At 38.9% G+C, this 27624-nt stretch overlaps 2 protein-coding genes across 6 annotated transcripts in view; one reads left to right on the forward strand and one right to left on the reverse strand.

Annotated features, from left to right (window-relative positions):
• Polr1d (RNA polymerase I and III subunit D) overlaps window positions 1-1995 on the reverse strand; it is a 45870-nt gene extending 43875 nt beyond the window's left edge. Inside the window, exon 1 of the mRNA XM_074043645.1 lies at window positions 1836-1995. Coding sequence (XP_073899746.1) covers window positions 1836-1861 — 26 coding nt within the window. The 5' untranslated portion in view covers window positions 1862-1995. The remainder of the gene's footprint in view (window positions 1-1835) is intronic.
• A 1240-nt stretch (window positions 1996-3235) lies between these two features.
• Window positions 3236-27624, forward strand: part of Lnx2 (ligand of numb-protein X 2) — a 68473-nt gene continuing 44084 nt past the window's right edge. For 2 of the 5 annotated variants that reach the window (XM_074043643.1, XM_020176813.2), the window contains exon 1: window positions 3238-3451. The gene's annotated coding sequence lies outside the window, so the exon portion shown is untranslated. Of the gene's footprint in view, window positions 3514-27624 lie in introns of all 5 variants that reach the window. The other 3 variants (XM_074043644.1, XM_074043642.1, XM_020176815.2) reach the window with 3 other exon arrangements.

Consider the following 27624-nt stretch of genomic DNA (forward strand, 5'->3'; position numbering starts at 1 on the left):
TCAAGGCTCTCCTGGGGGAGACACCATCTTGAGACACCATCTCAACCAATGGCTGGGTGTAGTAGTGCACTCTTGTCATCCTAGTTACACAGGGAAGCACAAACAGGCCAACTTGGGCATAAAGCAAGACCTTAGCTCAAAAACAGCCAATGCAAAAAGGGCTGGTGGAGTGGCTCAAGTGGTAGAGTGCCTGCCTAGTAAGCTGTGAGGCCGAGTTCAGCCCACGGTACCATCAAAAAAAAAACAATTCTTGTTCCAGTCCCTGATTTTTTCAGTTTTCTCACTTTCAATGTTGGCTCAATTAAGAAGGAGGGAGAAGCCATCCTTGAGAATCATTTGGTTGCAAGTAACAGAAACCACTCAAGCTAGTTTACATAAAAGAGGGAATTTATTAGGCAAATACACAGGTTCTTTCAGGAACTCCAACAGCTGTAATAAGTCAACAGCTAGAAGCACTGTTTCTGAAGGACAGAGCATGCGGTAATCATAAACTTTTAATGCTGGGTTCTGCAGGATCATGGGGATAGTCCTCCGTGTACCCTGTATAAGGGCCTAGAATGTGGACTCATTTCTGCTTGGTTTTTGATCCTTATAGTCCTTTACGCTGGCCTCAAACTTGTCAAGCACATGTTGGCAGACATTCATGAGCTCATTCAGGCCTTTCTGAAATGGCTCAACAGCTGGAAGGGCGCCTCGAGTCTGAATGCGCAAATTAATTTTGCTCTCTGAAGGATGGGTCGTAGTGTAACCACAAAACTCCACTTCCGGGTTCTTCATGATCATGTAGCGCAGAGCATTTCCTAGGGTATGGTCCTCCCCGTGCAACACAAATGTCACACAGTGTCTATCTGGTCCAGCTGCCTGGACCATTTCCAGGGCTGTCTTCCTCTCGCCTTCAGCCATTGAGGTCTTCAATCCAGATATTTTTCTACACACATATTTGTTATAAAAATGAGATCATACTGAATATTGTTTTGTGACTGGTTTTTCATTTATCATATCCCAAGTGCAACACATTAATCCACTTCAATTACACAGAGCTATAAGCCTCTCATTTTACTACCTCCACAATTTCTATCCATAAATACCTATTGTCTCCAGTTTCTCCCTACTCCATTTGACCAATCCACATTGGCCACAAAGGGAGTCTCTCAGAAAAACATAAACTTAAATGTTTGCAAAAACAGTCTTTTGGTAGTCACAAGAAAAGGATAGGATTAGAATAGGGTGGGCCCTGCTGAAAGATGAAAAGGGAGTTGACAGGCGTATAAAAACACAGATCTTAATATAAAAATAGAAACTACATATTATCAAAGTGCAGGCCCAGCTACTGCTTCCATTTGCAAGAAGAAAGGAAAGTACTAAGTGGAAGGTTTGAAAGGAGTAAGCAAGAGGGAGAAAGGGAATTCAGCGTAAAAGGGGCTTTAGGAGCAGTCGCACAGAGCAGGGCCGTGACGGTAGCTACAGGAACTTAGGCTTGACTCAACACGCCAGCACCGCCACTCCGAGCAGTGACCTGCTGTGCGACTTTACACTAGGCAGTTCTAATGGGGTGGGCGGCTTAGAACTTAACACTGGTGTACCCACTGGTCTTCCCTCCCGGGTAACTAGCATACTCTGGGCGTCTCTATGTAAACACATCCGTGCCTCCTCCCCCTCTTCTCAACCGGATCCAACTGTTCTCTCTCCTCCGCTCTTTTCAACGCCTCCATTCAGGCCTAGCTACCCGGCTAGGCCGCGGAGGCTGGGCTCGGGTCCGGCCGCGTGCCCCGCAGCCAGCCGCTCTCCTGGCCCGGCGCGGCCCGCCCCGCTTCGCCCTCCTCCTCGGCCGTTACCTCTCCAGCTCCTGGTCCTCTTCCATTGCGGGGGTGGTTTCCAGGATCCTCAGGTGGTGCTGGCGGACCGAAGGCTCTGCCCCATACCGCGAAACGTGCGGGCTAAGCAGGAAGGAAGAAACGACCGACGGAAGAAGCGGAGAACGGAAGGAGCAGGGCGGAGCCGCAGCGGCGGCGGCACAGCCCAGTTGGAGGGCGGGGCCAGTACAAGCCCCACCCCCTAGGCCCCGCCCCCGGCGTGGGGAAGGCGCGCGCGGCCGGGCGGCTCACCTGGAGTTCGCTCAGCAAGCCCGCCCTACGGAGGACTCGGAGGCCGAGGGTCCAGCATTGGCTTCCACGGTGGCTCAGACAGGCCCGTGGGCGCTGGGGTTCAGCCTTTGGTACTTTCCCCAGGTGGTGGCGAAGGGGGCGGGGCCTCACCTGCCACCTTCACATCTCCTTCCTTCTTAGGGCCTGAGTCGGGCTTCTGCTAGACCCTGGGGGACTGGATTGCTCCTGGGCTGGCTCTTTCCAGAACCTGAGTCTTTAGGGGCCTCTCATGGGATACCAGGCTTAGGCTACAGTTGATCAATACACCTTCACAAAGGAGGGGGCTAATTGCGGAGGTGAATTTCAAAACAGAATACTTATGTTTTAAGACGGTGTTTATCTCACCGGGGTTCCTGCAGCTGCACAAGTCAACTGGGTCGAAAGACAGTTTCTTTCTCTCTTGGGGTAAAGACTGAAGTTTGGGAGAAAAGCTGTTTCCCCATCGCCTTCTTTCTCAGAGTCCTTTCTGCCCTAGAGTAAGTCCTCCTCCGCTATTGACTTCCTTTTCTCTTTACCCTTTTGGCCCTCACTGGCAGAACCTCCCTCTCACCTTTGTTCCTAGGTGCCCCAACACCCCGGCAATCTTTTATCACCCGACTCGCTCTCCGCCGCCCTCCTTGCTTAGGACCTCCCCTTTTCCGTTCCTTCAGGTGCTCTTCCACGGTGACCACCCCTTCTTCCTTCCCCGCCCTTCTTAACCCGGGTCAGCTCGTCCCTGCCCTACCTACCCCAGCTGTCCTCTTGGCCAACACACCTACATTTCAGCTTTCCTGCGCCACCTGCTCTCCTCCACTCCCCCTCCGACCCCCTACACGTTCCTCCCTCCCCAGCTGTTCCGGGTGAGCAGAGACACTTATCCAGCGTCTTCTGCAGGGGAATCAGGCGAGCGACAGGGACAGCCCAGAGTGGTGGGGGAGGGCAGGCGGCGAGGGGCGGAGTGGGCTCACTCTAACCCGGGAGTGACTGTCCATTCTGGCCCGCCCCTTGAGCTCTCGGATAGGTGAAGTCGCTCTCGGGCCCGCCCCTTCCCCGCCCTCCACCGCTGCCGATTGGCCCAGGTGCGTGTCGGGTTGGACTGCTCGGCACTGGCGCTCGCCCCCGGGAAGGCAGCAGGGGCGGTTGAGAAGTGAAGTCTTGGCCAGAGTTTGCTTCTTGCCAGGAAATCCGCGGAGGCGGCGAGTCCCGGCCGAGCGGACCCCGGCTAGCTCCCGGCTCTCCCTTAGCGGACCGCGGAGAGCGGGAGCGGGAGCTGGCGCTGGTCTGCTGTGCCGGGAGCCGTGCGCGCTCCGGGCAGCCGCGCTTTCCCTGTGAGTAACTTTGCCTGTCCGCTCCTCTGGGTGCCCTCTCCCGGCTCCCGGCACTGCCTCAGGTACGGGCGGCGGCGGGGTGTGGGGTAGCGCCGCACCCCGGGAGGCGGTCGGAGCGGCGCCGCTGCGTGGCCGGAGTTGCGACCTCCGCGGCTCGCCCGGGCTGCGGGGCTGGAAGAGGCGCTGCCCTGTGGGTCGGCGCGTGGAAGGCGGGCTGCCCCGGCTGTTAGCCTTGGGTGGTTCCGGCCGCCGCGGTACAGATCTTTGCGTCGTTTGCTTCTAAGGAAGGGGAGCAGTAGGGAGGAGTTTTGCGTTGTGTTTTGTTTGGTTTTTATTATTGTTTTGTGTTTGTGTGTGCTGTTGGGAATCCGAGCGGCACCAGCTGCCCTCAGGTTGAATTTTGTTCTTCTGGGAAGGGATGGGAGAGGTCGTCCTCCCCGCCTGTTGCCTGAGAATTCTCACCTTCCCCACGAGGCTGCAGGCAGTGGGGAGAGACTTGACATCTTGCAGGGAGTAATCTCCATGTGTAGATTTGGAGGCATTCGCACACAAAGCACCGCTCAGGAAATGCATCAGTCGCCTTTCAAAGCTTGGTGCCACGTTTTAGACCAGGACTGATGACTTAGTGGTGGGTTTCTTGTAGTATTTCAGTTTATGTTTAAGATTGTGGATCCAGACGTACACTTCACTGTATAGATTTTTCTTTCTGAAAAATCACAGAATTCAAGATACGAAGTGAGTGAGAACCGTGGCAGTGCAGTTGGAGGAAACAGTTGTGAGCTCTAATTTATTGAAACTGCCTTCACTTTAAGAATTTCACGTTCTTTTAGCAGTAGTTCTTACTTGGGAATTGGCCCTCTTCCCGGGACAGATTTTGATTTTCTTCTTGCGTGTATACTGTGACACAGCACTGATGACGTTGGATTTCAGTAAATCAATTCTGTTTACTTTGATAGATTTGACTCTCCCCCCCACCCCCCAACACACACCTTTAAGAAAAAAAGACTTTGGCAGGTAAAGAAGGAAGAGTGGGAGGGGGAATCTAGTGTCCTGCTTGGCCTTTCAAAGCTTTGTTAAGCCAGGAATAACAAAGTTTTGCCTTTTCAGCTTGTCCAAATCCCACATGTGAGTTTTCCCACAGGGTTAAAATGTAGGCCAAATTGGAACCCCTGTAGACTAACACTACTGTTAAAATAATGTCAGCCCAGCCTGCTTGCACGTTAACATTCAATATCTGTATCTTTTTCCTGTCTTCTGTGTCTTTTCCAGTCTCATAGAATTTGAAATTTTCATTAGCTGTTCATTTAACCACTCTTAAAGTGTCTCATGCATGCCAAGGGTCACTTTTTTGCTCAGAGTCCCTTAGAGTAGCTAATCCATACTTCTGTTCCACTAGCTAGCTGATAGTTTGAACAAAAGGGCTGTGGGAATTTAAAAGGATATTTCTGCCTGGAGTTAGTTTAGAGAAGGCCTCACATAGGCACTCCTTAGATGAGTATGGAATTTTGCCAAGTACATTCTAAATATGTATGTCTTTAGGGTATTTGTGTGTGAGATCTGCATATGGCTAGTCTGGCTGAAGGACTCAACGTCTGGGGTTGAAGTAGTAGCCAGGGACTGGTGCTACTCATTTCAGGGCACATGGCACTTTGCCTTGCCTACAGTGGGCATTCAAATATTTATTGAACTGACTGGAGCAGAAAAATGAAGGATTTTGTATTTTACATTAAGACATTTGGGCTCTATCTAGTCAGGGATACAGAGCTGCCAGTTTTAAGCAGGAGGATGTCATGATAACATTTGTATTCCAGCAGTCTGGAGGATGGTGGGGTCTAGCTGAAAGGTAGAGAGACAAAATAGAAGGCTGTTACAATGTAGGGATTAAGTGTTGAAGAATTCTGGATTCAGACTGTCTAGATTTGGATAGGCTCTGTCACCCACTGAGCAACCTCTGTGCTGTTGAGGTTCTTTATCTGGTAGGGTTTGGAGATTTGAAAAAATTATATATATTACTTAGAACAGTGCTTGGTATACAGTAAGGACTTAGCCAATGCTACTATGTCATCCTCTGTGAAGGCAGTGGGAAGAGATGATGTGGCATTTAGGAGGTTATGACTAGGAGGCTGAATAAGTGCCTAGATAGGATTAATGAGAGAAGGATGATCCCTTGGTTTTTTGACTTGGGGCATGGGTGTGTACTAGTTAAGCTGGCTGTGGAGTCAGAACTGGGATGAATTCTATCAGTTACCCTTAGAATTACTGTCTCAACTGAGTTTTGATTCCCTAACATTTAGGAAATAGTCATAGTACCTGTTGAGTTAGGGTTTAAGGAGGCAGTGAAATTATGCATGTAATGCCCTTGGCCCAGTATTTGTTATGTTCCAAGTGCTCAATAAATATTAGTTGTTCCTTTAGTGGTGATGAAATTAATGAGCTAGTGGAGTGTTGGAGGCTATGAGAAGGAGTGGTTAAAAAACAAATGATGGTAAAGGTAGGGAAGGGATGATAAGAAATTTGGGACCAACCCAGTGAGGTGCTGCATGGATGGTCGAGATGTCTGTGATGCATTTGTGGACAGGTGTATCTGAGAGAAGCTAGGAAAGAATAGAGAAGGAAAAAGAGTCTGTATAAAGTATGTGTATATATGTGTGGTAAGCTCTATGGAAAACTTGGGGGGAAGGGAAAGTAAGTTTTGGGAGAAGGGGAGATGGGATTTATAGGGTTGCAAAGGCAGGTGTGTTGACATTGACCTTAAAATGCATTTTGACCACTATCAAAGGAGAACTTGAGACTCCTACAATGTGGTTAACTCTGTTCCCTTCTCTCACTCCTGTTTTTCTCCTTTATGATTGAACCCCCTCCCCAGATACTTTTTATTATGTAATCATTTAACTTTTCCCTGTTTCCCCTACAACAGTTCACTCAAAACCCACCTTCCTAAAAGAAGATCTCTAGAAGAACTAAAGATCTCGTTTCATAGGTTTAGCTCTATTTAGGAAGCAGTGCTGGTTGAAAAAATAGCATATAACTCTTGCATACAAAATTGTAGTTGTAAAAGACTTCCACAGGCCTCAGTTGATTCTGTTAAGAGGGTCTGGGAGTTTTATAAAGCAAATCTCCTTGAGCTTTTCTGTCATATGCTTCTTTTCCTCTGAGTAGAAAACAGAAAAATCTGTCGTTATGTATGTTTTGTTGGTTGGATTCAGAAAAAAACTATTAGACTAATGAGAACTTATTAAGAGGGATTTTTTTTTAAAAAAAAAGCAAATGTTCATGATACATATTGCAATAATAAACTGTCCTGCTCATGATAAACAGTCAACAATAAGTTGTTCTGTGGCATATGTGTGTGTGTGTGTTTGGTGCTGGGTGTCAGAGTTTTTTGGGTTTTTTGTTTTGTTTTGTGGTACTGGGGCTTGAACTCAGGACCTACACCTTGGGACACTCCACCAGCCCTTTTTTGTCATGGGTTTTTTTTCAAGAGAGGGTCTGACAAACTATTTGCACAGACTGGCTTCAAACCGAGATCCTCCTGATCTCTGCCTCTTGAGTAGCTAGGATTACAGACTTGAGCCACCAGTGCCCGGCGTTGTCAGGCACTAACAAGGCAAGTAAAGGCAAGTACTCTACCACTGAGCTACACCCCTATCCCAGTTAGTAGGATTTCAAAGATGCAAATATAGTTTCTGTCTTTTAGAATGTATGCTTCCTAGAGCAGAGATCCTATCTTATTTTGCTCACTGCAGAATCCCCAATGTTATAAAAATAAACATTAATGTATGCATAAATGAACGAACTGGATCCTTTGGCTTTGATCTGTTTTGCCCCACAGACATCTCCAAATCTTTGGAACAATCATAAATTGGAGGGAAAACAAAAGAGAATTGATTCAGGGAGGAAGCTTAAAGTACTTTATGTATTTATAAAAAGGTAGAGGATCTATAACAGAATTGTTGGCTACTACGATTCACTGTTTTAATGCCAGGTGCTGTAATTATTTACATAATTCTTCTCCTCCCCCTTTTCACATTCTGCTGCTGTAGTTGGGTGTGGTAAGGAGGAACAGACTTCGTAGGGATATAGCTTTGTTCAGAGGTAAACTTACAACTACCCCATAAATTTGTCCTCTCTTGGTTATTAGCAGAGCTTCAGGGCAGAGTCTCTGAAGCCTTGATAAGGAGAGCTGGAAAGCTAGGACAGAAGTGTGGGCAGATAAGGTTTAAGCACACTTTAACTTCTGTCTTACAGACCTGGAGGTTTTAGACTGTTACTCTGGCAATCAGTATCACTCAGTGGAGGAAAAAAAAATTTTTCTCAGTAATAGGGTAGAAAAAATGAGAAATAGAAATAAAAGCCAGAGAACAGGCAGTAGGCAAGTCACATACTTAGAAGATGCTTTCCACTTAGAAAACATTACCTTCATATGTAAAATGAAAGTTTTAATTTTTCTTTATTGAAAGAGTAATCTTAGAGTCCTCTTAAATAACAAAATGCCCAAAAGTGGACCATTGTAAAAAATGTTTATTGCTCCTCAACTCCAGTGACCTTCATTTCCACTATATTTTAATATCCATTTGGTGCCTTGTCATTTCCCTGTATTTTCCACATTAAAAACTTATATATAAACTTCTACATCTTATTCTCTGACCACAATCACCTGCCAATCCTTCCAGCTTTCTCAGGCCCACACTTTATAACACAGTGTCCTTCTTCTTCACAGAGACAGTTTACCAATCCCTCTATCCCATCTCCCCTTCCTTTTTGCATTAATATATTTTAGATTTGCAGTCTTTACTATCTGCAAACCAGGGGTCTGGAGCCCCTGGTTAAGCATCTGAAATATGCCTCTCTTGAACTTGCCTTTGTGCTATACCTGCCAGGTAACACCCCCCCATTTAGGTGATCCCTGCTTCTGCCCCTTCACTGCTTTGGTAAGACACCTTGTTCCACCCTGCCTTGCTTTTTCTCAATGCAGTCAGTTGTCTCAACCCCCTCTACTTTCCCCTCACTCAACTTGGTATCTACTGAGTGTTCTGACACTGACTTAAGACAGGAATTGGTCGAATAATAGATAGCTCTCACAGTTCCATACTATGGTAAGGGCTTTGAAGAAATAGTATAGGGTTGTGTTGTCCAATGTTATAGTCACCAGCTTCAAATGGGATTAGTCTGCATTGAGAAATATAGTAAGTGTAAAATACACACCAAAAAAATCCTTAAAAATAATGTATTTACTTGGGGGTTTTTTAGTGGCATTGGGAATTGAACTCAGGGCCTCAGGCTTGCTAGGCAGGTACTCTACCACTTGACCCAGCTCCTTGTTTCTTTTTTAAAATCATACCTGTGGCACATTTTAAATCATACATGTGGCTCACATGATTTTTCTGTTGGACAGCTCTGGGTGTTATCTGGAGATGTGATGAGGGGAACTCACCTTGTCTACGGTGTGGTGTATCCTTGAAGAGTTCCCATAGGAAGTTGTAGTTGAAGGTTATGTGGATGGTAGGTGTTACACTGGTAAACCCTCCCTAGAGGAAGCAGTTGGAGGTGAATGGCACTTTGTAGAGGGGAAGAAGGTGCATGGAAGAGAGATAGGAGAGAGGCAGCATGTATGCCTTGCTGGTCCTGATCAGGATTTTATTCTTCATTTATGGATCATTCCAAACCTTCATTATTCACAAACTTTTTTTTTAATTGGTGGTACTGGGGTTTGAACTCAGGTCCTCACACTTGCTAGGCACACAGGTGCTCTACCACTTGAGCCACTCCGCCAGCCCTCTTGTGTTGGATATTTTCAAGATAGGGTCTCAGGAACAAATTGCCTGGGGTTGGCTTCGACCCTCAATCCACTTGACCTCCACTTCCTGAGTAGCTAGAATTATAGGCATAAACCACTGGGGCCCTGCTTATAAACTCTTTTATTCAACCCTTACCTCTTCTATAGTCTTTAAATAATCTGGTCACTTCATGGAGAAAATTTAGATTGTCTTCTGTGATTTCTGTCATATTTCTGTCTTCCTCCTTAATTTACCTGCTGAGGTCTCTGGGATAGGCTAACTCACCACAGGCTTTCAGTCCCATCCTTTCAAGTGTCTTTCAGGTGAGGATTCATGGATTAATTCCTCTCTTCAATATTTAACCTCTTTCTCCCTGGTCCTTTTTTCAGACCAGCCTATAAATATGCTTCAATCTTATGCTTATAAAACAAACATAGCTCCATTGACATCAATTCCTCTCTAGTTATTGTTCTTAGAGCATAACAAATTCTTAAATTTCTTTGTTTAAAGCAGTGTGTTCAGAGCATATTAACAGGCCATCAAAATAAAACTATTAATAAGATTTAACAGTTTTTCCTTATTGAGTACTTTAAATCTGGTGAAATATTTTCCACTTTTCACCACATCTCAATTCAGATGCTAAATTTCAGAGGTTTAAGTGAAAGGAATTCTACCAAAATAACAGAAACTTAACAACAATATTTTACACTGTTTCATTTTTTCTTTTTATTGTAGTAAATTTTACCATCTATCCATTTGTAAGTATATAATGCTGAGTATACTCATTATTTTAAAACAAATCTCATCTTGTAAATTTGAAACTATACCCATTATACAACTTACCCTCTCCCTCAGTCCCAAGTAACCACTCTTTCATGTTTGTTTCTATGAATTTGACATCTTTGCCTATCTCATATAAAAGGGATCTTGCAGTGTTTGTCTTTTTAGATGACTGGCTTAGCATAATGAGTTCAGGGTTCATCCATGTTGTAGCATATGACAGAATTTCCTTCCTTTTTGTGGCAGAAAAATTCCATTCTATGTAGTATATATATACCACATTTTGTTTAACCATTTGTCAGTGGTCCTCCGAGCTGTTTTCACCCCTTGGCTTTTATGAACAATGCTGCTATGAACATGAATGTGCAAATGTCTCTTTGAGATATTGCATTTAATTTTTTAGGACATATGTCCAAAGTTAGATCATATGTCAGTTCTATTTTTTATTTTTTTGAGGAACCTCTATTCTGTTTTCCCTAGTGGTTGTACCATTTTACATCCCCACGAAGAGTGCACAGAGATTGTAGTTTCTCCATACTATCACTGGCAGTGTTATTTTGATTTTTGGAGAGTAGCCATCTTGATGGGTACGAGGTGATATGTCATTGTGGTTTTGATTTGCATTTCTCCAGTAATAAGTGTAGTTAAGCATCTTGTCAAATTTGTTGGCCATTTGGATAGCATCTTTGTTGAAGTGTGTTTTCCAGTACTTTGCCCATTTTTAGTAAGTTTTTTGTTTTGTTGAGTTACTAGAGTTTATTATGCATTCTGAATATTAACCTAACCTCTTATCAGATATGCAAATGCTTTTTCCTGTTCCCCAGGTTGCCTTCTCATGCTGTTGATTGTGTCCTTGGATGTGCAGAAGATTTAAAGTTTGATGGAGTCCCAAATGTCTATTTTTGTTTGTGTGTTGGGGTCATACCCAAGAAATTCTCCTCAAATCCAGTATCATGAAGCTTTTCCCATCTTCTTTTCTTCAGTCAATTTTGAGTCAGTTTTTGTATATGATGTAAGACAAAGATTCAAACAAAATATCTTGAACATATTTCTGAGAACTTGCTTATGGAAATAAGAGAGAAAGTTCTGAAATATGTGGAGTAGGTTTGATTTGGAGGGAGGTTGGAGAGTAATTGATATTAGTGATTGGCTTTTGCTACAATTCTCAAATGGTACTTTATTATAATTCTGTTGTGAATTCTCTGTTGTTTTGTTTCTTGCAGTAGAGACACATCAATATAGAAACAATAGTCTAAGTTTAGCAGCAGCTAACACATAAAATTAGTGAGAAGTCAGTTTTCAGAGGGCTTGTGGTTGTGTCCTATGCCTCTGATTCTAACTATGGTTATTGGCTTTTGGTTAGTGATTGCTATATGTGCCCTTAAGACCTTTCTGTGAGTGCTGTTACATAGATATCAGAACTATCGCTAGCAGTTAGTTCCTATATGCAATATTAGCTCTATTAATTTGTGTTATTTTAGGCTTTATGCTGTCATTGTAGAGGAGAGACATTAATGGATACTTAAATAGATGAATTTCAAATTTTGTTAAAATAGACATGATTCTTCTAAGATTCTAGCCAATTCTTTTTTCCAGGTATGTGTATACCTTTATCAGCATATTCGAGTGACTTTTCTACCTTTGAAGGAATATAATAACATTGAGAAACCTTTCCAGGATCTGTTCTATGAATCTGAAATTTTTTTTAATGGCATGGGAGCTATTTACAAAAAAAGATTTAAAAAATTTCAGTGAATCAGTTTTGCAGAATACACAAGGGTGGAGGTACGGTTTTGATATGGCTCAGGTGGACCATCCAAGGGTCCATGTGTTGGAAACGTGGTCCCAAATGTGGTGTTGCTAAGAGAAGCTTAGACCTTTAAAGAAGTGAGGCCTAATAGGAAGCCCTTAGGTTAGCTGGGGGGAAGTCTTTGAAAGAAATGACTGGTCTCCTTGAATGCGTTCTCCAGACAGCACATTGCCCTAAAAGCCTGAACTTGGTCTTCCAAAAGCCTCTCTGGCTTCCTTTTGTTAAGATAGGTCCTCCCCTCTCTTATGTGCTCCTGCCATACTCCATGAGACACTCACCAGAGCCAAGCCAGTGCCAGCACCATGTCTTAAATCTCCAGAACTATGAGCTAAATAAACTTCTTTTGTTTGTTTGTTTGTTAAAATTGTAGCCTGCCTTGGATATTTCATTATAGCAGTGAAAAGTAACTAATACAAATAGTAAAATCAGAGTACTTTTAAACATTACAGTCAACTTTCAGTGAATATTATTTTCCTTATAAGATGTTTAGCAAGTGCATGGTCGCCTGAAGTAATCAAAGTTTGTGCCAGAGGAAAGCAAAATAGACCATTAAGTAGCTCTTAAATTATTTTCTCATAATACAGCATGATAAAACTTAAGCATAGATGTCTTATGACAAGGTAAGATAAAAGTTTATTAAAAATTATAGGTAAAGAGTAATAGGTGAAAACAGATTTCATGATTGTGAAGGTCCTAAGATAGCTTAGCACATGATTATATATCTTTTTTTCCCCACCACTGGATATTTTTTGCATGCCTATTCTTTACTAGGCTCTGGTGAGAAAATATCAATGAGTAAGATAACTAGGACCTCTGTTAGAGCGTTTACATGCTGGGGGCAGGAGCATGTGTCGTTTATTATAAAAAAAACAGGTAAGGAAATTCATGAAAAGGATAATGACAGATTTTAAGAAGAAAATAAAATGATGTGATTAGATCTGAATGGTCTGTTATACTAATGAGTAAAACCTGCAGCTGGTCTTCAGCTGTCCTTTTGGTTATTAGTCTATCTTTTTCACCAGGAAAAGTTTTAACTAGTATTATCAAACAATGCACTTATGCATGCCAGGCAGGTGTTCTACCACTCAGTCATACCCTTACCTCCAAAAATGTCATCTTCACCTTGCAAACCCTGTCTCAGAGGTTTCCAACTCAGTGAATTAGCTCCATAGGGAAAAAAGGAAGAAAAATAAAGGAGAATTAAGATATTGGGAAAATCATTTCTCATTTTGATTTTTGCATGAATCTGGGAGTTTGTTTAGTTTTTCAAACTTGAATTTGTATCTGTCAGTATATTCCTATGTTCTGAATTAAGAAAAACAAAACCCCAGCAGTTATTAGAGAGGGGGGGGGAAATAATTTTGTCAATCCTTGTGGAATTTGCAATTTTGTTTGAAAGTTTGTCACATCTTAAAAAGCTCACCCATGTTACCTTACCAAAAAAAACCTTAATTTGTGACTTAGCTTATTAGACTATCTTTACAATTGATGTGTAAGACTGGTGCCGTGCTTTCTTTGGTACATAAGAATTTGGAGTGTGACCCATGACTCATCAGCTGACGTTGTGGAACATTTTTAGAAACAAAGACTGTGATAGTAGATTTCCCTAAGCAGCATTGGCGAAGTAAATATAAGAAAATACAAGTTCGTCTGTATCTGTTGGTGTGATTACAGCTGTTTGTACTGAATAACTCTTAGAAATGTGTCATTTCAGTGATTTTGAATAGAAGCATATAAACTTTGTGTCTGGCAAAAAGATCTCTTATGCAGCCATAGCTGCATTTCTCCCATGAAGCAACTTTGTAGGTAAATATGATGCTTACTATTTAGGCAAGTGTTTTACCTATTTACCTTTAAAACACAGATGAGCAGTGAAAAACAAAGCATGGTCTCGGGCATATTACTGTGTGCTTAGTACTCCAGAAAATTATTTTTCTTTTTTGACGTGGACATCTCGTTTGTTTGCTTTGCTTTGCTTTTTATTTTTAATCATGTGTCTAAGAACTTCTGCTTTTTACTTCCTACTTTTATTTCCTTTTGTGGCTACTCCCTTGCTTCTGCCATGATACATTCCCATCCACATAGAGGTCAATCTATACAAATGGATATTTAGTGAAAAATCAAGTTCCATGCCCTTCCCTTGGCCCCACCTCTGGCTTCCTCCATGGTGACTATTGTTAAGAATTCTTTTTATACCCTGGTAGGCATATTTTGTGCATAAAAATATATGTGTATCTCTATATGGATCTTTAAAAATACATCTGTATATTGATTTAAATTAGCTTAAAATTTGACTTGCTAGTCCTTTTGAAATTTAGTTTTCCTGATTCACCCAAATTATATTACTTTTTAAAAAGCTGTTTATCTATTGAATTTCATGCAGATGTTACCATGCAGAGGTTTTCTTTCCTGGGTATGATTATAAACAAAATGATTGTTTGAACATGTTTTCTTTTATAAGTCATGGCCCTGTTGCTTTTTAAAGGGAACGCTGAGGCCAGACAAGGTGGTACAGGACTGCAGTCCCAGCACTTCAGAGTCTGAGGCCATGAAGTTTTGGACTATAAAGTGAGACCCTGTTTAAAAAAGGGCTGGCAGAGTGGCTCAGGTGGTAGAGCGCCTGCCTAGCAAGCCTGAGCCCTGAGTTCAAACCCCAGTACCACCAAACAAAACAGCAAAATGAAAAAGGGAATGCTGAGCACAATGAAAATTAATTTAGTCATCTTTATGATAATTTAAAATGGAACATTTGCTTCATATATAATCTCAGAGGATTAATTTAGCAATAATAGTGGAACCATTGATGACCTCTCTTTTTGGTACATTTCATATTCTACCCAAAAGCTTGGTTATTAGGGAATATTATAATGCAAACTGTGCTGAATTAAAAATTACTTGTTTAGCATTGCTGCTTGGAAGTATCTTGGTGCATTTTGTAGTGTTGGTCAATTCTGCACTTGGTACCTTTCAGTGTTAATGTTTACAGTGAACACTGATTACAGTATCTTTCATTTTTAGAACTGTTAAGTGCATCCATTTTGTTTTTATAAAAGGGGAAAGGAAAAGATAGTCTTTTCCTTGAATTCAATTAGGGTATGGTGTCAGATGTGGAGGTGAAAAAGGTAAGTTGTTTTCAGTAATTTAGAAGGTTTTGACATTTTCAGTGTTATATTCCCTTCGTTTCAGTTGTGAAATATAAGTGAACAGAATTGTACCATTGCCAAAATTAATCATACCAATCATTATAGTAACTACTATTTACATGGCTTTTCTAGCTGTCACTCATCTAGGAGTTTTAAGTTTCTTTCAGCAGTTAATTTTCACAGCAATCCTGTGAGGTCAGTATCTTGTATTTAAGAACTGGAGTTCAGAAAGTACGAGAAGCAATCTATAATTTGGACAAGAAGATGTGGTTACCTATGATTGGAAACCAGACCTATTTTACTAAAAGCCATGCCATTCTTTAGTGTATTAAGGCTGATAGAGTCATAACTGTCATCATCTTTTTGCTGAAAAGATCATTTTAGTTTAAGCCATATAGTTAGTCATGAAAAAGTAGGTTCCAAGTATAAACATCTGTAGTTGTGTTCTTGGACTCATAATTTTCCTAAAAGAACCTCAGTGGGATTATTTTGTTACAGTGCAGCTGTAACATAATTTTCTAGAAATTATGGTTTCAATCATAAAGCCTGGAAGGAAAAAGCTGGTTTCTCTCTCTCTCTCTCTCTCTCTCTCTCTCTCTCTCTCTCTGTCTCTGACTTGGAGAAAAAAATAGTTACATTTTTTATGTACTGCTTCAAGTTAGGTGTTTAATTCTGTTTAGTGGTCTTAGATCTGAAATGGAATATTTAGGAGGATAAGGGGTTGGAGAGTACTTGGTACCTTGTTGCAGATACTGGCACCTGTAAAAGTATGTATATCTTAACTTTTGCCCTGGGCTATCAACAAGGACTCTGATTTTAGTTTCATCAAGCCCTTCCTATAATGCTACTTAACTAGTGCTGTATGTACCTATGTGGTTCTGTGTACTTATTTAGTGTGGTGTTTTCTGAAAAAGCTGTGTTTCCTGCACTGCCATAGCAAATGGCAGTATAGAAGTAGTCACAAGAAGAGGTTGCAACAAAAACAACTAACATCTTCTTGACTGAGGTGTTCCTTGTACCCAATAGCCCTTTGAGCCATAGGCATTCACTTGCCTGCCTGCCTTCTTTCCTTCCTTCCTTCCTTTGTTATTTTTTTTTTAAGTTTTAACAAGGATTTATTTTAGTACCACAGGATAAAATATAGACAAGACAGCAGAGGGGCGAGGAGAGAGAGAAACATTTCCTGTCCCTACACAGGAAATGGGAGCAAATCTCTTTCTTCTTTGCTCTTTACTTTTCTTTCTTTCTTTCTGTCTGCCTTTATGTCTGTCTTTATGTCTTTTTTTTAAATTTTGTTTATGAAATAATAGAATTTTTCACCTTTTATGTTATAAAAATAATCGAATAATGGAACATTTAGTAATACATATTCATAAATGATTTTTCAAAAGAAACTCAATGGGATTATTTTGTTATAATGCTATTGTAGGCAAGCAATGGCAAGAAAAAAATAGTAATTCCTACTATCAAATATATAGTTTTGTCTGTTCATAGTTTTTCCTTGTTCCCACTCATAATTATTCTGTACTCTTCCTTATTAGCTACGGAGAAATTTATGATGAGTAAAATTTATAATGCTTTTTATAGTGTCAAAGACTTGTACTAATATTAACTTATTTCTTTTGCTTTCCTGTTTTCTTAGCTTATACAGTAAAGCTTTCACTTACAGAAATACCCTTCATTTTCAGCATTACTACATGCATACCTTTTATAGTCATTGTGGCTCAAACTATTATCCAGAATATGAACTAAAAGATAGAGAGATTCAAGTTGAGAAACAGTTCACTTTATAGAACACCTGTAATTTAGGATTGCCCTGTAGTGGGCTCATTAGAGGAGCCTTTGCATTGAGTGTGCTGCTGACACTCCTGCCCATGTGTGACTGCACTGGCCATGCCCGTTGTCCTTGTCTGAGAGTGACTGCAGCATAGCACAAAAAGAATATGGTAATTGTTTACTACATAAATACATATTTTTTAAAAAATGAGGAAAACATTTTAGAAAATATACAAAAACCAAGTTGGTGCTTTGTGGAATGGTGCTAATAAAATTAGTGATTAAAATTTCATTTGAAAGGGCTGGGGGCATGGCTCAAGTGTTAGAGCACCTGCCTAGCAAGTATAAGGCCCCAAGTTCAAGCCCCAAGTCCTGCTGGGGGAAAAAAAATTTCATTTGAATATATACTTTTGAGTAGAGGAATACATTAATTGTAGTCATTTTCACTGAATTAAAGTTTGTCATCTTAAGGTGTAATGATATTAGTCTAGTCAGGCGGCATTTCTTAAGACTTTCTACCCCATTGTTGGCATTTGTGTAGTAGAAAAATAAAGATAGCTGTATAAGGACTGGCTGCCCCTTAACATGTTGTGGGCAAGTAATGGTGTATAAAAAGAGATCTGGAGTTTGCATAGCCTGCTGTTGTTGTTTCTTTGACATAAGCAGATGGTGTTTTACTAATTTTGGATAGTAACCTGCTGAGTTCTATGATGGCATGATTACATAAGCATATCCTACTGAAAATGGATATAATATATCCAGTAGTGATTTGCTCTTATTTCTAGGACAGTCTGCTGCTTTTATGAGCTAGTTCAGAATATGTAATTGTACCAAGGTGTGTTCAGGTACTATTCTTATTCCCTCAGAACTTAACTAAAAACCATTAACTTCAGTGCTAAGACAGAGTTACGTAGGGAAAGGTGACAAAATTCTTTCAATGTAGAAAACAAATTAAATTTTAAAGGAAAACCAACAGTGTGCTGTTCAACAGATGTCTTTCAGTTCATTCCATTGATCTAAATTATGGATCGAGTCATAAATTGTTGATCCTATTAATGCATAAGAAATGAACAGAAAGAAAAATTATTGACACAGCTTTCCAAGTAACTGCGAATATTTGATGGCATAATTGTTTCATGAGATACTAAATAAAAGTATAGTTTCAGTCATGTGATTTTTCAATAAAATTAATAGCATAATTTCTTTTTTTCTCCTCTTTTTTTTGGGAGGGAGGTGATACTGTGGTTTGAACTCGGTTTCTTGCTTGCTAGGCAAACATTCTACCACTTAAGCCATACCCCAACCCTTTTTGCTTTTAGTTACTTTTCAGATAGGGTCTTGCTTTTGCCTGTCTCAGACCTAAATCCTCCTACCTACGCCTCTCGAGTAGTTGGGATTTCAGGTGGGAGCCACAGTGCCCTATTCCTATAATTTCTCTTAATATTGCTTTATATTTTATATGATTTTCAGTTATTCTTGTGTCATATAATCTTTTTGGGACTTTTGACATCATCAAGGGTTGGCAAAAGATATGGAGCAATCAGAGCTCATACATTTTTTTATATTCTTTGGGAATATAAAATGGTGCGACCACTTTGGGAGAGGTCTGGCAATTGCTTGTAAAACTAAGCATGTACCACCCTTTAACTCAACCCTTTCACTTTTAGGTACGTATCTAAGAGAAATGAAAACATAGGTTCATAAAAGTTCTTGTTCATAATCACTGAAATCTGGAAACAATCCAGTTATCCATCAGTAAGGAGCAGGGTATAATGGGATACTACTGAGCAATGGAAGGAAACAGACTATTAATATATGCCACAACACAGATGAATTTCAGAAACATGCTGAGTAAAAGAAGCCTCACCCAAAAGAGCACATACTCTGTGTTTTCATTTAGACACTTTAAAATGGGCAAAACTCATCTATGACTGGTTTCCTGCAGAGGTGATACAGGTGGAGATTGATGAGGAAGGGGCATGAGGGAACCTCCTGGAATAAGCATAAAAACTTATAACGGGGAAGAATAGGCAGATCTGTGATAAAGCAAGCGTAGTAACATGCAGGTAGGCTCCTAAGATAAAGTGTTCCTGTGAAGATACTGAATTTTTCTGTGTCTATACATTTGCATATTAAATTGTTGGGAAAGTTAGATGTACTATTTTATTAACTATACTTTGTTTCCTTTTGTTTCAATGATATATATCCTGATCTCATATATGAACTTGTGCCTGTGTGATAATTTATGAGAATTTCTCTACTATTAATTATGCTCAGGTTGTAGTGTTATTTGAGGAGTCGTAGAAGTATCATTCTAGTTTATTAGTGCAGTTGTCTTTCTTTGGGGTTGTCATTACAGTTTTCTTCAGCAAATAGACTTATAAATCATGTGGCTTCTCTGTGTCACATGTTGCTTATATAATGACATTTTTGGTTTTTAATGAGGAGGAAGAATAAGGGAACAATCTCAGGTACCAGTGAATGTAGACTTTGGAATTAGGTGGACTAGTGTTTAAATCCCATCTCAAGTCACATAGAGCCTAGTGTTTAACCTCTCTGAGCCTCATTTTTCCTTACCTATAAAATGACAATGGTAATTATTTCATAGGGTTTGTTTGAATAATTAAATGAAGTAATGCTTATAAAGCAGTTAGTATGGGGTTTAGTATGTGGTGATGGTGAATGAATAGTTATAAGGAAATAGTTAAATCATTGGAAATGAATTTTAGACTTTCAGGTTGTTTGAGTAGGAAGTAAGGCTACTGTAAGGTAATAGTGAATGTATGACTGACTCTGAATGGACACACATAACCTAGAACAACACCTGGAAAATCTGTGGATTCCTCTCTGAGGACTTTAGATCCAAACGCTGCTACAGAAACAACCAGTCTGATAATGGTCAGCATTTAGAGTAGTGCTTGGGAAGGAGAAGAAGTTAAAGTAGTAGACATTTTATTTATTTTTATTACCCAACATTCACAACCTTATTTCCAGCCACAGCCCCTGACTTCATTTTTCACGGGTATACCCATTCTCTGCTTCAGTCTTTGTGCTTCTGGGGATATTGACTCACAGAAGTAACCCAGGTCTGACCCATTAAAGGATCGGGTGTTCCTGTCCACAGTGATTGATTCAGAATGGGTACATGACTCAAGCCAAGCCATCAGAGGTAGGAAGATGTGAGTCTTGGGCTGTTGTTGGAAATATTGTGAGAGCTGAACAAGGGTCATGACCTTAAACTGCCACATGCAGCCTAAGAATGCATTCGACCCAGGGAAAGCAGAGTTGGCATAGTATCCCCAGTCAGCTACACCTCTCTTGTGTTTTACTTATGCCAGTTTCAGTTAGGTTTTCTATCACTTAACACTGAAAGAATCCTACGCGTAGCTGCTCAACCAGTTAAGGTATCTATTAGTAATATTGTGTAGGGCTTGTCTTTACCAATTCTAGTTATGCTTATATTTTCCTACATCACATATATTTTAGTTGTCTAGTGGTTAATCTGGTTAGATTTTAAGTTTACTCTGGCTGTACATGCTTTTCATCCTCATTGGAGTATGTCTGCTGTCCAATGCAGTAGGCATAGCCTTACAGTTATTAAACATTTGAGAGGTGGCTTGTCCCAAGTTGATTTGTGACGTTATCATAAAGTACACATTGGCTTTCACAGACCTGTATAAGAAAAGAGTGTTAAGACAGCTCAATAAATTTTTACATGTTGATTACATGGTAACATGACAATTTTGGATATAGTGGATTAAATAAAATATATTATAAAAATTAATATATTTCTTTTTTCTTAATGTGGCTACTGGAAAATTTAAATGATATATGCCTCACACATTATTTTCCTATTTGTGTCTTTGACTAGTTAATGTCTTTGTACTTGACTAATCACTGTGAGGGCAGGGACTGTTTATTTAGCTCACTAAAGTAATCCCATCCACTAGCACAGTGCCTGGCATGCAACATATCATCAACAAATATTTATTGAATGAATTGCACATTTTCTAGTGCTTAATTTATGCACCTGTTGATGTACCATGCTAGTTAACTGGGGTTTTTAAAAATTATTCCATTCTACTCTTAGGTTTTCTTCATCTAGATTGCTTCCATGGAAACAGCAGCGAAATGATTGTTGCTACCGGGTTGCAGTAGCATTCTTTAGATGTTATTTGCTGCCATTGTTAATCAAAACCTGTAAGTGTAAATATTCAAATGGAAGTTTCTTGAGTTTGAAGTCCAAAGTGTAGTGCTGGGCATGTAGCTTGGTAGTATAGCACTTATCTAACACGCAGAGGTCCTGAGTTCAATCCCCAGCACTGCAAAAAGTAGTAATAATAATAATAAATAAGGAATTTGAAGTACTGATGTATGCTACAATATGGATGAACCTTGAAAACTATCTTAACTTGCCAGTCGTGGTGCACACCTGTAGTACAAAGACTCAGTCACAAAGGATGAGAAGGATGAATCCAGCAAATATATATATGTGATCAAGGCCCTCTCTCAAAAAGCCAAAAGAAAGAAATCTAAAGTAGATTTAACTTGAAGGAAGTTGTTAAATATTCACTCTTTTCTGGTTCTCTTGAAATTCTTCTTTCCATTAAAATGTAGTTTGCTAGAAAGTGAAAGTTACTTAAAATGGATGTTGTTTTATTTCTGCTAAATACCCTTGATGTCATTTATTTTAATTTATACCATCTCTTCATTCTTAATGAATGCTTTATAGATTATTAACTTGAACTTTACATGGTTAGAATGTAATTACGTTGTCTATAATATAAGTAAACTATCTAATAATAGAATTCTAATAAATTATTAGAATTGCAAGATCAGATTGCATCGAGGATGTTAGTAGGTGGGGTAGAGACAGTTATATCCAGTGTTAGTGGTACAGCCCTAAGCCATTGACAAGAAAAAGCAAATGGGATTCTAGATCATGAGAGATTATATTACAAGGGAGTGGTAGGTGGCCTTGGATGATGGTGTTCTTCCAGTGAAGAAACATAAATGCTACTTTTGATACCTGAGTCTTCAAGGCCTAGGAGGAAGAAAGCTTTAAATCTAACTAAGACATTTCTTTTCTTTTTCTTTTTGATGCTCTACTGCTTGAGCCACCCCACCAGCCCTAAAACATTTCTTTACAGACCCTTTTTTGCATGAAGATTGCATTCAAAGCCTTAAATATTTTTGTAAGTGAATGTTTTTCAAGAAGCTTTTGTAGAGATTGATGATAGCTCAAAATTTGAGCTGCTATTAGTTTTATGTTCATTCAAATTGATTTTAATATCTAAACACAGCACAAGGTTATTTGAATTTTGTGAATGTAGAAAGGATTGTCAATTTTGAACACTCCATTTTATCACAGTAAAAATCAAAAAATGAAAATACAAAGTTGTGAAAAATTCCTGTGAGACTAAGAAATGAGATCCATTTAGTATTTTGGCTCTTACATAAATAGCAATGTGTGTTTTCTTCTAAAAATTAGTCTCCCTGATGCTAACAACAAAAGAAAAAAAATTTCCCTGTGACTCTGTCATCTATTTATGCAAACATATTTGTATATATGTACGTGTATGTATGTATATTTTTTGGCTCGTACAACTCTACATGGTTACCATAATTTATGTACTTAATACTTAAATACAGTATGTACTTAAAAAATAATAACTTTGGAATCAGGGTGCCTGATTTGAATCATGTTTCCATCAGTTACTAGACATTACTTAATGTTTCTTATTCTCAGTTTCCCCATCTGAAAAATTAGGAATGTGAGAATGATATCCAATTGTCATGAGAATGAACTCTTATTAGTTCCCCATCTCATTAATACCATGCCTGACATATAGTGAGTGCTCAGGAAATGTTAACTTTTATCTCCACAATCTTTTAGATGTCAAAATTGCCCTCATAAATTAATCCATTTAATTTAGACTATGATTTTATGACTCCTCTCCCTTTTTGTTTAGCAATGAAACATTCTGTTTTTACCCTATTGTTTTTCTGTTTGATGATGCAGGAAATCCCCCATGGAATTGCAGGAGGCTTGAAGACTCACTAAGCACCTTTTTCATTTCTCCTTTAACTTTGAAATTAGGCATTAGTAGTCTGAGGCATTTGTGAATAATACATAGTATTAAGACTGACTCATCTGCCCTTTTCAATTATTAAGCACACACCATACATATTTTCTATTTTCACTTAAGTAGCTGATAATGTTTCATCTACTTTTAAAATAGTATATATAATCTTAATATAAATGTAGTAAGCCTAACTGCAAGTTAATATATAATTAAACAATATTTTATATATTGTATACTTCACTCTGCACACATACATATACAATATTCTTCATGTACATTTTTGTATTTTTTCAACCACTGCAAAATAGGTGTCTGGGAGGGTACAGTCAGTACCGAGAAGAAAAAATAAGCAGATGGTATCAAGTGCTTATATCGTGTTAGCTTTTATTTCATAACAAGAAATGTTGTAAACAGGTAGTTGGTAATATAAGGCAATTGTTTCTGTGATCCATTGTTTGATATTTTTTAAGTCAATCATATTTTTAAATTTTCTGTATTTCTTAAGTAAATACCTAGAAGATATTTCCTAAACTAGGTTTCTACTGGTAGAAAGCCTACAGGTGTTAAAAGTGAAGAGGCATTTCTAAGGTGAATTCTGAATATATTTAATACATCAAGGAAAATGATGTCAGGCTACAGTAGCTAATAGAAATTTATGTTAAACATTTAATTTATAGTTTATGTTATAGATATGCTATTTAAGGGTTTTTTCCTTAAGTTAAATTTTTGTTGCTGTTTTGTCTGTGTGTAATAGTTTGTAGATTAAATCAGTTTAAGTTAGATATTTAGTTTCTAGAAACAGTTTTCTTCCAGGAAAGGTTCTCATATTGCATTACTAAGCAATAGATATTTTAAAATGAAAAGTTCTAGATGGGGGGGGGGGCGCGAGGTGGCACAAACAATGTATACACATGTAAGCAAATGTAAAAAATGATAAAAAGAAAAGAAAAAAAAATTCTAATTCAATGCTCTCAATAAATGGAGACAGAAGCAACCATGTAAAATGTGACTGCCAAATAGTAGCTATGTTTAAAAAAATAATTCCAAACATTAAGAAATGTATTTTCATTTAGACTGCTAGATTTTTGTAGGGTTTTTATTTAGGGCTGGGATATAGGAATAGGTAAGAATTGTGAAGTCTCTCATCTCTTAGATTAAAGAGCTCTTATTATTAGAAATAAAATCATTGAACTCTCTAATGGTAGTTGTTACCACTTTTTAAAAGCTCACAAAAGTGTATCTGTGGGTAACAGTACAAGAAAACCTAGTATTTAAGGAGAAGTTCAAGAACTGCCAATCTCTGAGAAACCTAGCAAGAATCTATTTAAGATTGAATGTTCTGTATGAAAAATTTCCAGAGGAAACCTTATTCTGTATTAAGATTTACAGACACTTTCATCTCCCCCAATAATCTACCTTTGTATATTTTGTCTACAAATGTCTAGCCTAAATCTCATAGTTTATACCTAAGCTGTAAATTTGTGAAGTATAGAAAAATGTTAAGGATAAATAAAGGTGATGATGATGTTAAAGTAGCAAACATCATCAAAAGAATATATAGATATAACATATATATCTCCTTCTATAACACAGAGTGAGGGGTTTACCAACAAAGTGAAAATCCGATCCCTTCCTTCTGATCTCATTTCAATTAACTTGTTGGTATTTGGGTTATGAATGGCTCACTTTTTTAGATAATGATTTCTTTCACTAGCACCTGCCATTCTTGAATGAACAGGTCTAATTGAATTTTTAAATTGGAAGAGCTAGAAAACAGCTATGGTGATTTAATTGTGTATGTCAATGTTGAGCCTAGCCAGAGAACCTGGCCAAACTTGGCATGTTTTACTTCATTTCTTAAAGAGCTACCCCAAATCCTGAAATGTTGTGGTACTCCATGGAGAAGACCACTGAGCCTCATAAGTACTGAAGTGTTGTTCTTTGTTCCTTTTCTGGGCCTCAATATTGGCTCATTCTTGGCATATGGTTTCTAATAAGTTTGGTATCTAAATGCAAATTAGTAGCAACAAACTATAAGTATGTTGTGGGAAGGTAGTGGTAACAAGAGACAAATATTAGAGGAGGTGGCAGAGAAATGAAAAAGTAGACATTGTGGAGCTATCTGTGGAAAAATCATAGATATGATGTAGCAGTCGAGAAGAAATTACGTCAGTATTTTCTGTTTGAGAAGATAGAGAAGCGCATCATTCAGAAGAGGCCTATGAAAGCAGTATGAAGGGTAAGGTAGAATGCTATGTGTGTTGAAGGGTGACAGGAGTACAGGAACAGAGTAAACAGAAGAGCAGGGAGAAGGGAGAGAAAGGAAGGAGAGACAGCAAGAAGATATTGAGGTGAGAGAGACAGATTCAGTCATTGTGAACAGAGAGGTTGGAACAAAGTTTGCAGTAACATCTGACTACAGCACTGGGTTTATGGGTAACTATATAGAAAAAGATATGTCCGGAACATTCCAGGCAGATAGAAGAGCATGTTGAGGTCAGGAAGTTTTCAGTAGCCTGGTGTAGCCAAAGCATAGAATGCGTAGAATTGTGTCAGGAAATGAAATTGAAGGAACAAGGCCTGGAAGGTTTGAGTGTGTGGTTGAAGAATTTGGCATTAATTTTGCAAAAGCAACCGGAGACTACAGAAGGCTATTCAGCAGAGAAAATACTGGCAGTGGTTTGTAGATACTGTGTTTTAGAGACTAAATAGTGGAAAAACACTTAGAAAATATTTTAAGAACAATTGTAACCAGTAATAGCTGAGAGTAAACTAAGAGTAGTGATGGGAATGGAGAAGTAGCATGTCCTGGAGGTATGACCGACCATTGGGATTCTGAAGACTGGTGTGGAAAAGAAGGCAGGAAGTGAGAAAGAGATGAACTAGTCCTGGAATACTGGAAGTATGGGAATGCCATGAGGAAGAGGAACATTTGGAGGAAGATACATTCAGCCCTTCATGTCCTTGGGTTCTGCATTGGTGAATTCAGTCAGCCTCAGATCAAAAATATTTGGGAAAAAGAATTCAAGAAAGTTCCAAAAGCACATTTTTAATTTGTCACGCCATATAGCACACTGAGTTGACACAAATGAAGTGCTATGTAGGCATTGAGCTAGGTATTACAAGTAATCTAGGTATGACTTAAAGTATACAGGAAGATGTACATAGATTCTATGTAAATACTGCACCATTTTATTTAAAGGGTTTGAGCAACCATGGATTTTGTAATCCATATGAGGTCCTGGAACCAGTACCCATGGATACCAAGGTTCCACTGTAAAGACATATTTTAAAAATTTACTAACATATGATAGTTGTACAGGGGGTGGATACATTTTGACATTTGCATATGTGCTTACAATTTATCTTAAATTCATCATTCTCCCTCATACCTCCTCCCCTCTTTTTAGAACAATTTCAACAGGTTTCATTATTCTCTTTTCATACACCATATTCACTCCTTCACCATCTCCATTTACCCTCTCCCCAAGAGATTTGTTTTTTAACACAAGTGTAAGATAATTCTTTAACTATTAAGAGAAGTTAAGTTAGATCTATTCTCATACTGCATATCAATCAGAATCAGGTTTTTCTTTAAAATATTTTTAAAATGAGGAAAATAGAGGTAAAATATCTCATAAAGGAGAGGATGAAAGTAGTGGAAGAACTCTCAGAAATAGAAAATGAATGGATTCAACTATAAAAATTGGCATCTTTTTATGCCAGTAGACAATTAAAAGTCAAACAGAAGGCTTGGGAAAAGTAACTACAACAATGCAATAAAGGGTTATCATAAATATAGACTTCATATCAATTGATGGAAAAACACTTTAAATCAATAGAAAAATGAGGCCAAGGATATAAAGAGGTACTTCACAAGAGAAATAGAAATAATAATCATGTATTTAATTTAGCTAGAATCAAAAAGTTGCAAATGAACAGAAAAATACTGTTTTTCAAGTATAAGATTTATAAATATTAACCAGGATTAGAACAGTTTGGAAGAAGTTAGTGTACTTATACATTACTAGTAGGAATCAAAATTGTATTCACCATTTTGGAGGGCAGTTTTGTAGTGTAAATCAGAAGCCTTTTTTATACTTTGGCCCGCTAATTCGATGTTTTTGGAATTTGTCTCCAGGAAGTCACTGGAAAACTATTAGAAAAGAACGGTGGGTAAGATGAGAACAAGAGCAGAGTGGTATAATTTAAGGCAGCAGAGTTTCAAGGGAGAGAAACCAGTGATATTAAAGAGAGGTAAGGTAAAACTTGGGGCTGAGAAGTAAGTGCCATTGGACTTAGCAGTTAAACTCATGACCACAATAAAACCAGTCTTAGTGACTGATTGGATGGAAGCCCTTCCCTTGGTAAAGAGTTAGAGATTGCACATATGGTCTTATATTTTGAAAATATTGGGGGTGAAGTAAGATGGGGGAAGGGTAATCATTTTAGAAGAGTGTTTTGTTTTCATTTTAAAGTTGTTGAGGCATACTTTTTTGTGACAGTAAGAAAGAATTGAAGAAAGATTAAATAAAGTTACCATGGGAATGGATATAAACTTTCTGGTGGAAGAGACTAACCTTTGGATAGGAGAGGGAGAGGTCTGATGCAAGAAGAAGGACATTAAGGATGTGTATAGACACAAATAGTAAGCTTGTATGTGGAGATAAAAAATTAGTATTTTGTTTGGTTAATGGAGTTGGGGTATATAACCTCCAATAGTCTCAGTTCCTCCCCAAATACAAGATTTCCCCTTTTCCATATAGTATAATTTCTCAAAAGAATTGTCTATGCCTTAATT

Source organism: Castor canadensis, chromosome 10 (genome assembly GCF_047511655.1).
Source record: "Castor canadensis chromosome 10, mCasCan1.hap1v2, whole genome shotgun sequence".
Taxonomy (NCBI): domain Eukaryota; kingdom Metazoa; phylum Chordata; class Mammalia; order Rodentia; family Castoridae; genus Castor; species Castor canadensis.